The sequence below is a fragment of the Geospiza fortis genome, unplaced genomic scaffold, assembly GCF_000277835.1.
Source record: "Geospiza fortis unplaced genomic scaffold, GeoFor_1.0 scaffold1400, whole genome shotgun sequence".
In the NCBI taxonomy this organism is placed as follows: Eukaryota; Metazoa; Chordata; class Aves; order Passeriformes; family Thraupidae; genus Geospiza; species Geospiza fortis.
Genome location: NW_005054848.1, coordinates 6,728 through 17,550, shown reverse-complemented (window position 1 = coordinate 17,550; position 10,823 = coordinate 6,728). Strand labels below are relative to the sequence as shown.

The 10,823-nt window shown below is 57.4% G+C and overlaps 1 protein-coding gene across 1 annotated transcript in view; it reads left to right on the top strand.

Annotated features, from left to right (window-relative positions):
- The first annotated feature begins 194 nt into the window (after positions 1 to 194).
- Positions 195 to 10,823, top strand: part of PAN2 (poly(A) specific ribonuclease subunit PAN2) — a 12,015-nt gene continuing 1,386 nt past the window's right edge. Inside the window, exons 1-22 of the mRNA XM_031065533.1 lie at positions 195 to 416; positions 1,191 to 1,360; positions 1,837 to 1,957; positions 2,226 to 2,303; positions 2,398 to 2,665; positions 3,117 to 3,459; positions 4,358 to 4,454; positions 4,961 to 5,080; positions 5,173 to 5,292; positions 5,370 to 5,498; positions 5,599 to 5,798; positions 6,108 to 6,247; positions 6,494 to 6,600; positions 7,015 to 7,113; positions 7,496 to 7,572; positions 8,072 to 8,213; positions 8,446 to 8,583; positions 9,145 to 9,204; positions 9,275 to 9,365; positions 9,455 to 9,612; positions 9,727 to 9,870; positions 10,484 to 10,663. Of these exons, the coding sequence (XP_030921393.1) occupies positions 306 to 416; positions 1,191 to 1,360; positions 1,837 to 1,957; positions 2,226 to 2,303; positions 2,398 to 2,665; positions 3,117 to 3,459; positions 4,358 to 4,454; positions 4,961 to 5,080; positions 5,173 to 5,292; positions 5,370 to 5,498; positions 5,599 to 5,798; positions 6,108 to 6,247; positions 6,494 to 6,600; positions 7,015 to 7,113; positions 7,496 to 7,572; positions 8,072 to 8,213; positions 8,446 to 8,583; positions 9,145 to 9,204; positions 9,275 to 9,365; positions 9,455 to 9,612; positions 9,727 to 9,870; positions 10,484 to 10,663 (3,093 nt within the window). The 5' untranslated portion in view covers positions 195 to 305. The remainder of the gene's footprint in view (positions 417 to 1,190; positions 1,361 to 1,836; positions 1,958 to 2,225; positions 2,304 to 2,397; positions 2,666 to 3,116; positions 3,460 to 4,357; positions 4,455 to 4,960; positions 5,081 to 5,172; positions 5,293 to 5,369; positions 5,499 to 5,598; positions 5,799 to 6,107; positions 6,248 to 6,493; positions 6,601 to 7,014; positions 7,114 to 7,495; positions 7,573 to 8,071; positions 8,214 to 8,445; positions 8,584 to 9,144; positions 9,205 to 9,274; positions 9,366 to 9,454; positions 9,613 to 9,726; positions 9,871 to 10,483; positions 10,664 to 10,823) is intronic.

Below are 10,823 nucleotides of genomic sequence, written 5' to 3'. Positions count from 1 at the left end.
CCCCCCCCCTCAATCCCCGTCCCCGCCCCTCAGCCCCATTCCCGTCCCTCATCCCCGTTCCTGCCCCTCAGCCCCATTCCTGCCCCTCAGCCCCATTCCCATCCCTCATTCCCGTTCCTGCCCTTCACTCCCGCTGATCCCCGTTCCCATCCCCGGTTCCAGCCCCCCCGGGCTGTCCCTCACCCACCCCCCTGCACCCCGCGCTGGAGCTGCTGCTGGACCCTCACCTGAACCCCAGCCTGGTGGAGCTGGACCCCGAGGGGGTGGCCCTGGAGGGGCTCCCGGTGCCCGACCCCGTGCCCCTGATGGAGGGCATCTACAGCGAGCTGCACACGGCCGTCTCCGAGGTCGGCGTGCCCGTGGCCGTGGCGCACTTCGACCTGCACGAGGAGATGCTCTGGGTCGGCAACCACGGGGTGCGTGGGGAGCTGGGGGAGCTTTGGAGAGGTTTTGGGAAGGTTTGAGAAGATCTGGGAAGGTTTGGGGAGCCCTGGAGAGGTTCTGGAGAGGTTTGGGGAGGTTCCGGAGAGGTTTGCAGAGCTTTTGGAGAAGTTTTGGGGAGCTCTGGTGAGGTTCTGGGAAAGTTTGGAAAGATCTGGAGAGGTTTTGGGAAGGTTTTGGAAGCTCTGGAGAGGTTTTGGGAAGGTTTTGGAAGCTCTGGAGAGGTTTTGGGAAGGTTTGTCGAGGCTCTGGGGAGATTTTGGGAAGGTTTGGAAGCTCTGGAGAGGTTTTGGGAAGGTTTGGGAAAATCTGGGAAGGTTTTGGAAGCTCTGGAGAGGTTTTGGGAAGGTTTGTCGAGGCTCTGGGGAGATTTTGGGAAGGTTTGGAAGCTCTGGAGAGGTTTTGGGAAGATTTGGGAAATCTGGAGAGGTTTTGGGAAGGTTTGGAGAGCTCTGGGAAGGTTTGGCAAAGCTCTGGAGAGGTTTTTGGAGGTTCTGGAAAGGTTTTGAGGAGCTCTGGAGAGGCTCAGCTGTGTCGCACCCACCAGGACATGGAGTTGTGACATCTGCTGAAAGCAGAAGGGACATGTTGGGATTTTTTATTTATCCAGGGAAAAGCCTGAGCTGCCTTCCCTGGAATGCCCCCATAACCTGGAAAATCCAGGATCTGGCAGAGGATGAAGCAAGACTCAGCCGTGTCACACCCACTGGGACATGGGCTTGTGACACCCCTGTCCCCTCTCCTTTCAGGGCCACGCCACCTCCTTCTTCGGGCCCACTCTGGAGCGCTACTCCTCCTTCCAGGTGAACAGCAGCGATGACATCCGCCAGATCCAGAGCCTGGAGAACGGCGTCCTCTTCCTCACCAAATCCAACCTCAAGTACCTGTCCCGGGGAGGCCTCATCATTTTTGACTACCTGTGAGTGCTCCTGGCGCCTTTCAGACCCTTCCCTGATCCCTGCAGGGGCTGGGCAGGGTCTCAGGGGGTCTCTGGGGGTCTCAGGAGTTCTGGGGTGCCAGGGGTGTCAGGAGCCCCAGGGGTCTTAGGGGTCTCTGGAGTGTCTGGGGTTTCTGGAGTTTCTGGGGTCTCAAGCTGCACACGGGTCTCTGGGGTCTCAGGGGTCTCTGGGGTCTCAATAGTCTCAGGTGTCTCAGGGATCTCAGGAGTCTCAGGGATCTCAGAGGTCTCAGGAATCTCTGGGGTCCCAGGGGTCTCAGGTGTCCCAGGTGTCGCAGGGGTCTTCTCAGGTGTCTCAGGGATCTCAGGAGTCTCAGGGATCTCAGAGGTCTCAGGAATCTCTGGGGTCCCAGGGGTCTCTGGGGTCCCAGGGGTCTCAGGTGTCCCAGGGGTCCCAGGGGTCCCAGGGGTCTCAGGGTGTCCTGCCTGTCCCCCAGCATGGATGAATCAGAGGACATGCACAGCCTCCTGCTGACGGACAACAACACCCTGCTGGTGGCTGGGCTGCAGAACCACGTGCTGGAGATGGACCTCAACACCGTCCAGGAGACGCAGAAGGTGTGGCTGGGCCAGGGGCTGCTCCCTGGAGCTTCACTCTGGGATTCTTCCCTGCTCATCTCTGCTCCATCCCTGCTCATCTCTGCTCCATCCCTGCTCTTCCCTGCTCATCCCTACTCCCTTCCCTCCTCTCCTCTGCCCATCCCTGCCCTTCCCTGCTCCCATCCCTGCCCATCCTGCTCATCCCTGCTCCATCTCTGCTTTTCTCTGTCCTTCCTTGCCCATCCCTGCCCTTTGCTGATCCCTGCTCTCCCCACCTCTCTCCCAGTACACCGTGGAGGTGCCCGGCATCACCATCATGAGGCAATCCAACCGCTTCTTCTTCTGCGGCCACACCTCCGGCAAGGTAACCCCTGTTCGGGGAGGGAAAAATCCCAAAATTTCAGCTCTTCCCAGACCTCCAGAGCCTGGGTGACCACAGCCAGAACCTCCCCTCTCAGGTGTCCCTGCGTGACCTGCGCACCTTCGTGGTGGAGCACGAGTTTGACGCCCACTCCGGGAGCCTGTCGGACTTTGACGTGCACGGGAACTTGCTGGTGACCTGTGGCTTCTCCAGCCGCATGAACGGCCTGGCCTGTGACCGTTTCCTCAAGGTCTATGACCTCCGGATGATGAGGGCCACCACCCCCCTGCAGGTCCACATCGACCCCTTCTTCCTGCGCTTCATCCCCACCTATACCTCCCGCCTGGCCATCATCTCCCAGACAGGTGAGGTCACGCTGGGGGTGACATTTCTATCAAAAATTCTCTATTTCCATTTCTAAAACCTTTCTTTCCCTTCTTTTATCTGTCCTTGTAAATTCTTGGAGTACAAACCTCTCAATGCTCTCAGGTATTGGGATTTGAGGATTTGAGGAACTGCTTGTCCTTTGGTGGACTGGGAGTTGGACTCAATGATCCATGCGGGTTCCTTTCAGCTCAGGATATTCCATAATTTGAGAGGTCAGAGCCAGTGCTCTCAGGTGTTTGGATTTGGGGACTGGAGAACTTTTAAGCTTGTCCTAGACAGGACCAGGAGCTGCACTTTGCTCCTTGTGGCTCCCTTCCCACTCAGGACACTTCACAATGCTCATCCAAGCGCCACCACCCCACTTCCAGCAGTGTGCCTGACTTCCACCCACTCCTAGCACCACATTTCCCCCTTTTCCTTCCTCCCCAGGCCAGTGCCAGTTCTGTGAGCCCACCGGGCTGGCCAACCCTGCTGACATCTTCCACGTCAACACCGTGGGGCCGCTCATCATGACCTTTGACGTGTCTGCCAGCAAGCAGGCGCTGGCTTTTGGTGACTCCGAGGGCTGTGTCCACCTCTGGGCTGACTCCCCAGAGGTCACTTTCAACGCCTACTCCCGTGAGACTGACTTTGCACTGCCCTGCATGGTGGACACGCTGCCACATCTGGATTGGAACCAGGATTTGGTGCCTCTGTCGTTGATCCCGGTGCCGCTGACCAGCGACGCGTTGCTCTCAGACTGGCCGGCCGCCAACTCGGCCCCAGCACCGAGGTAATTCCCAAATTCCCACTGAAAGAATTCCCAAATTCCCACTCTGGCAGAGTGTCCCCCCTTTCTGTTGCCTAGAACAGAGAATAGAGGGACTAAATGAAATCAAAAGTAGGTTTTTATTGAAGGCTGTCAATAGGTGCACCTTGGGTAGTTAAAGCACAGAGGTTTCACCCGAGATGTTGGTGGTGAGGTTTTCACACTTTTATAAGTTTGGTGCATTTACATATCAGAGTTTAATCCTCCAATTACAGCCTCAGGTAATGGAGTGAGTTACTCCAATTACAGCCTCAGGTAATGGAGTGAGTTACTCCAATTACAGCCTCAGGTAAAGGAGTTACTTACTCCAATTACAGCCTCAGGTAATGGAGTGAGTTACTCCAATTACAGCCTCAGGTAATGGAGTTACTCCAAGTTTGCCCCCCTCAATTCACTGTTGTTTACATCTCTAGGAGCTTGAGTCAGGTGTCCTTGAGTTTCAGAGAGGAATTTGTTTTATGTAAATAAAATGAGAGAACAGCAGCTGACAGGCTGTGGAATTTCAGAGTTATACCATAAAGCAGTACAGGATACAAAAAATACAAAAACTGAATCCTAAGGCATTCCTTCTTGGGAAACACCAGATGAGTTTCCTGCAGTGTGAGGATGGTGGGACATGGTCCAACCTCCCTCCCTCCCACTCCCAGTGGGATCCTGCCTCTGCTCTGCCCATGTGGAATCTCCTTTTCCCCTCTTCCTACCCCCAAAACCCCCATGCTCAGCACTGCTGCCCTGGCACATCCCTTATTGGGGTGGAAAATGAATCTGGGGAGGGGGTAACACTCAGGACCCCCTCAGGGTGGGTGCCTGAGCCCCCATGGGTGGGTGGGAGGTGCTGCTCTGAGCCAGGGGGTGTTTCCAGGCGAGCCCCCCCGGTGGACCCCGAAATCCTGCGCACCATGAAGAAGGTGGGGTTCATTGGCTACGCCCCAAACCCCAGGACCAAGCTCCGTAACCAGGTACCCACTGCCAGGAGGGGCATTTTGGGGGATTTTGGGAGGGTAGAACTCTGCAGCCTGGGAGGGGATGGAGCTCTCTGCATGCTGAGGGATCCCTGAGGTTTCAGGACAAGAGGTGGAATCCCATCCCATTCCCTTAGGATGGTGCAGGTGGAGTTTGGAGGTGGCAGCTTCTCCTGAGCAGGGGGAGGGATGGAGTTGGAATTCCCAGGGATGGAGTTGGAATTCCCAGTTCCATCTCTCCGTGGCTCTGAGGGCAGGGGAGGTCTGAGCTCTTGGGAGGTTCATGGCACGTCCCTCAGCCTTGGGGAAACACTGCCCTGTGCTTTCCCACAGTGACAAATCCCTGCCAGCAGGAAGGTGCAGGTCCAGGGAGGGCCCCTCTCTGCTCTGGTGGATCCCTTTGCTCATTCAGGGGAAGCAGGAAAGCCCAGGAGCTGCTTGTGGGGTTTCTCCCCAGCTCAGGCTTCAGCTGCTCACCCCTTCTCCTCTCTCCCTGCTCCAAGATTCCTTACAGGTTAAAGGAGATGGACAACGAGTTTGACAACTTCAGCCAAGTCCCCGAGTCCCCCATCGGGCGTGAGGAGGAGCCACATCTCTACAGGGTGGCCAAGAAGTACAGGAAGGTGGGTGGTGGCCTTGGGGGGCTGCTCTGGGGCACAGTGGGGAAAAGGCTCCATGGGGAGGTGTTTTTTTCACCTGTCACATCTCTGCTCAGGTCACCATCAAATACTCCAAGCTGGGGCTGGAGGATTTTGATTTCAAGCATTACAACAAGACGCTGTTCGCAGGGCTGGAGCCCCACATTCCCAACGCTTACTGCAACTGCATGATCCAGGTGGGAGCTGCTCCAGTCCCACCCAAACCCCTGTTTGTGACCTCCCAGAGCCCTCCTGACTGCTGGTTCTCCACCAGGTGCTGTATTTCCTGGAGCCAGTTCGCTGCTTGGTCCAGAACCACCTGTGCCAGAAGGAATTCTGCCTGGGCTGCGAGCTGGGCTTGCTCTTCCACATGCTGGATTTGTCCAGAGGAGACCCCTGCCAGGTCTGGGCTGGGCTGGGCTGCCCGAGGGAGTGGTGCTGGGCAGGCAGCTGGAAATTCCTGTCACTTGACCATGGGGACATTGTTCTTGCCCCATGGCCAGGGAAGCAATTTTCTGCGGGCTTTCCGCACCATCCCGGAGGCGTCGGCTCTGGGCTTGATCCTGGCAGATTCAGATGAAGCCACGGGGAAGGTGAACCTGGGGAGGCTGATTCAGAGCTGGAACCGTTTCATCCTGACTCAGCTGCACCAGGAAACCCAGGAGCAGGAGGGACCCCAGGCCTACAGGGGGGCTGGCAGCAGGTGAGCCCACCCTGCCATGGGGATGGGACAGGGAATGAGCCAAGCTGGGGAGGGGGATTGCTCACCAGAGACCCCACCCATCCCTTGGGAAGTTTTCTTGCCACTCATGCCCTGAGGGATCCGTGGGAATTACAGCTCTCCACATATTTGAGCTTTATCCTGAACCTCTGCCCCCCCTTAAAACCTGTTTGGAGGCTTGAGGCTTTACAGAGGGGCTTGGAAGGTTGGGACTGCTCTGATTCCCTGAAATCTGCTGGAATTTGGGAATTGTGGGTCCCAGTGCTGATCCCAGTGCTGTTTTCCCAGCAGTTTTGGCTCCTCGGGGGACTCTGTGATCGGGCAGCTGTTCAGCTGTGAGATGGAGAACTGCAGCATGTGCCGCTGTGGGAAGGAGACTGTCCGTGTGTCCTCCACGCTGCTCTTCACCCTCTCCTACCCCGACAGCACCGGTGAGAGCAGGGCCCAGCCCCCTCAGCTGGGTGGGCTTTGTCATCCATGATTTTTCCCAGCTGGAACACACCCTCAGCTCCAGGGGTTGGTTTCCAACCAGCCGAGCTTTTGGCTTTAAAAAGACACTTTTGGGGCTTGACCTTCTGGTTGGTGGTTACAAGGAAAACCCCAGAGGTTTGGCTGAGCTCAGTTGGTCAAGGTTTGTGTGCTTGGGGAGGTGACGTTATTCTCCTTTCTCCCTCCAGAAAAACCAGCCAAGGATTACGAGTTCGCCCAAATTTTAAAGCGCAGCATCTGCTTGGAGCAGAACACACAAGCCTGGTGTGAGAACTGTGAGAAATACCAGCCCACGGTGAGCCTGGCACGGGGGCACAGGCACAAGGGGCTGTGGGACACGGGCATGAGGGGGGCAGTTTCTCCCTGAGTCACCGGGGAACCTCCTGAGCAGATGCCAGAGATTCGGTTCCTGGTATTTCCTGGGCTCTGTGAATTCCTCTCGCAGGGACAAGGATTCAGCAGGGAGAAACGACCCCCCAGGAGCTGCTGGAGCAGCTCTGTTGTTCTGGAAGTGTCCCCAGGACTGCAGCCAGGCAGGGGAGGAAGCCAAGGCGGTGGCAGATGTCCCAAATCCCGCTCGGATGTCCCAAATTCTGCTCGGATGTCCCAAATCCTGCTCGGATGTCCCAAATCCCGCTCAGATGTCCCAAATCCCACTCAGATGTCCCAAATCCTTCTCTGGGCTCTTATTCCCACCTCTCCCCTGCAGGTGCAGACCAGGAACATCCGCTGCCTGCCAGACGTGCTGGTCATTAACTGTGAGGTGAACAGCTCCAAGGAGGCAGATTTCTGGAAGACACAGGCTGAGGTGGGGCAGACACTCCTGGCACGCTGGGGTTGAGGTGCCCGGCCCCGCCGAGGTTTTCACTCTGCTCTCGCTGGCTCTGGCCTCTCTCCCTCCACCTGAGGACCTGGTGCAGTTTGGGTCATGCCTGGGGCGTGGTTTGTACCTTTGGAGTCGGAAAAGATGAGATCTCCTGGCGTGGCAGAGCTGAAGGGACTGCAGGAGTGACTTTGTCCTTCCCCCAGCCCCCCCGGGAGCACCTTGGGATGTTTGGTTTCCTTTGTTTTTTCCCTGTCACCAACTTTAATATTTAATATTTTCCCTGCTCCTGGCCTGGCTGTCACCCAAGTGTCCCCAGGGCTGGCCTGTCACCGTGTGCTGACGCTTGCCTGTGTTTCGTTGCCAGTATTCCTTTCAGAAAGCCATGATGAAGAGAGGAGGCTTTGACATCACCAAGGGGAAGGAGATCTCTCTTGGAGACTGGTAGGTGACAATTCAGGAGGAATTTCTTCATGGAAAGAGTTTGGACATGCCCAGGGAGGTGGTGGAGTCACCATCCCTCCTGGAGGTGGCCAAGGAATGAGTGGTTGTGGCACTCTGGTGTGGGTGACAAAGTGGGGATTGGCCAGAGGTTGGACTTGATGGCCTTGGAAAGCTTTTCCAACCTCAGGGATTCTGGGATTTTGTTCCTGGGCTGGCACCTCTGAGCAGTGACACCTCCTGGGTGATTCTCTGGGCTATTTCTCATGTAAATAACGTTAATTTGATAACCAGCACCACATCCCCTTCGTCACCCACCTCGTGCCCCTTTTGTAACTGACAAAAGCCCCAAAACCACGTTGGCTGAGCACCTCTCCCTGAGTCCTTCTCCAGGCAGCTCCAGCTTCCCACAGAAACTGCAGGAAAATCATAAAATCACAGAAAATCAGCTGGCCTGGGTGACACCTCCCTCCAGCTCAGCTTTCCATGATTCCCCGTGCAGGAAGGATCTGGGGAACCCCGACATGGGGCATTCGTATCCTTCCGTGGAGGAACTGAAGAACATTTGGATCCCTCACGCCATCAAGATGAGGTTGACCAAGAGCAAAGAGCTTGATGTGAGCAACTGGAGCGAGACTGATGAGGTAAAGTGACAGAACCACCGTGGGTGAGGTGACAGAACCACCACAGGTGAAGTCACAGAATCAGGGATGAATTCTGTGGGTGAAGTGACAGAGGCACGTGGGGCTGTGGGAGCAGAGCTGCCTCAGAACCGCTTTCTGCTGAGAGATTGATGAGGAGATAACTCATAGAAGCACGGAAATGTCCAGAAATGGTGGTTTGGGGGGGCTCAGACATTCCTAATTCCTCCCTCAGCTGAGCCCAACAGACGACCCCGAGTCCGTGTACATCTACGACCTCATGGCCACCGTTGTCCACATCCTGGATGCCCGCACTGGGGGCAGCCTGGTGGGGCACATCAAGGTGGGAGAGACCTACCACCAGCGCAAGGAGGTGAGACCCTGAGACCCCATCAGCTCCTGGGAGCCCCCCTCGAGGGGGATTTGTCATTCCTGGCTCTCTCAGCCAAGTGTGGAGGGTTTGGGCTGAACGTGCCAAGAGCTGCTGGGGCCCCTCAAGGGGAGGGAAGGGTTGAAGAAATCTTCTTCCCACACCCACTCAGGCTGGTTCCTCCTGGCCACGGGCACGGTGCCAGCTTGTCCTTGTACTTCCAGGTAAGGGCAGGGACGTCATCTCCCTTCCCAAGGAAAGGGCTGGTCTGGGCAGTCCTGGTTTCTGCTGGAGATGCCCAAGGCAGGAGTTCCCAGAGTGTGTCAAGTCTCCATCCCTGTCTCTTATCTCTTGCGTCTCCCTGGAGTTTTGCTCAGGAGCTGGGCAGAGCCCAGAGCCCGTCCAGCCCAATCCTTTCTCGTCCTTTGTCACCACCCAGGGCAGCAGGGATTTCCCCACGGTGTCCCAGGAAGGGCGGGGGTTCCCACATGGGCACAGTCACACCCTCCTTTCCCTGGTAAGCGGGCAGAGGAGTCACTGCTTGTGCTTTTCCCCCCCTCTCAGGGAGTCACACACCAGCAGTGGTACCTCTTCAACGACTTCCTCATCGAGCCCGTGGACAAGGTGAGCACCGAGGTGACAACACCCCGTGGAGCCACCAGGGCTGTCCCTGAGCGTCCCCTCTCCCCTGCAGTGCGAGGCTGTGCAGTTTGACATGAGCTGGAAGGTTCCAGCCATCCTCTACTACGCCAGGAGGAACCTCAACTCCAAGTACAACCTCGTCAGTGAGTGCCCCCCTGGTGCGGTGGGAGTGGTGACGGGGCCGGCGCCGCCGCGGTGGCACCGCTGAGCTCCTTCCCCTTTCCCTGCACAGTCAAGAACCCCATCGAGGCCAGCGTGCTCCTGGCTGAGGCCTCGCTGGCCCGCAAGCAGCGCAAGTGCCACGCCACCTTCATCCCCCTGATGCTCAACGAGATGCCCCAAGCTGGAGACCTGGTGGGCTTGGACGCCGAGTTCGTCACGCTCAACGAGGTGGGGGACAAAGGGACAAAGGGACAGGGAGCAGGGATGGCCCCTCTCCCCTCCTCGTGTCCCCTGTCACCCTCTGGGGCTGTTGGTCACCACGTGTCCCGTCCTTGGTGGCAGGAGGAGGCTGAGCTGCGCAGTGACGGCACCAAGTCCACCATCAAGCCCAGCCAGATGTCGGTGGCCCGGATCACCTGCGTGCGTGGGCAGGGTCCCAACGAGGGCGTGCCCTTCATTGATGACTACATCTCCACCCAGGAACAGGTATGGGGGTCCACCTGGCCTCACACTGCTCCCCAGGCCACCAGGAGGAACATGGGCCTGCTCTACAGGTGACAGTGACCTCATCTGGGTATGTGTGTGTTCTCCGTGGTGACCTCACTTGGACAACTCTGGGTTCTCCATGGTGTCCTCACCTGGGCTCCTGTGTTCTCCATGGTTACCTTATCTGGGTACCTCTGTTCCCCATGGTGACCTCACCTCCACACTTGTGTGCTCCCCATGAGCTCCTCTGTCCTCTTTGGTGACCATCTCCGGACACCTGTGTGTTCCCCGTGGACACCTGGGTGCACCCTATGGGCACCTGGCTGCTCTCCAGGCACCCCTTTGTCCCCTTTGGTGACCTTACCTGCACTCCTGTGTTCTCCATGGTGACCTCACTCGGACACCCACCCACCTGGGTGCTCTCCATGGACACCTGGGTGTTCCCCTGTGTCCTCTGTGGTGACCTCACCTGCACTCCCGTGTCCTCCATGGTCACCTGGGGCTGTTGTCCTACACCACCAGCCCCCTCCCCAGGGTGCTGTGAGGGGAATTGAGGAGGGGGCAGAGCTCTTGGTCCCTGCAGCCCCTTCCAGGTGCTCTGATCTCCCCACAGGTGGTGGATTACCTGACCCAATACTCCGGCATCAAGCCAGGAGATTTGGATGCCAAGATCTCCTCCAAGCACCTGACCACCCTCAAATCCACCTACCTGAAGCTGCGTTTCCTCATCGACGTGGGCGTCAAGTTCGTGGGCCACGGGCTGCAGAAGGATTTCCGTGTCATCAACCTGATGGTGACAACCTGACCCCCCCTCCCTGGCCATGGGGGGGGGCTGGGAGGGGTCCCTGCCCCTGCAGCAGGACCCTGCCCCCTCCCCTGGGGAATTTGCAGGCAACCCCAACAAGGGAAGAGATGAGAATCTTGTTTCAGAAAGGCTGATTTATATTTTATGA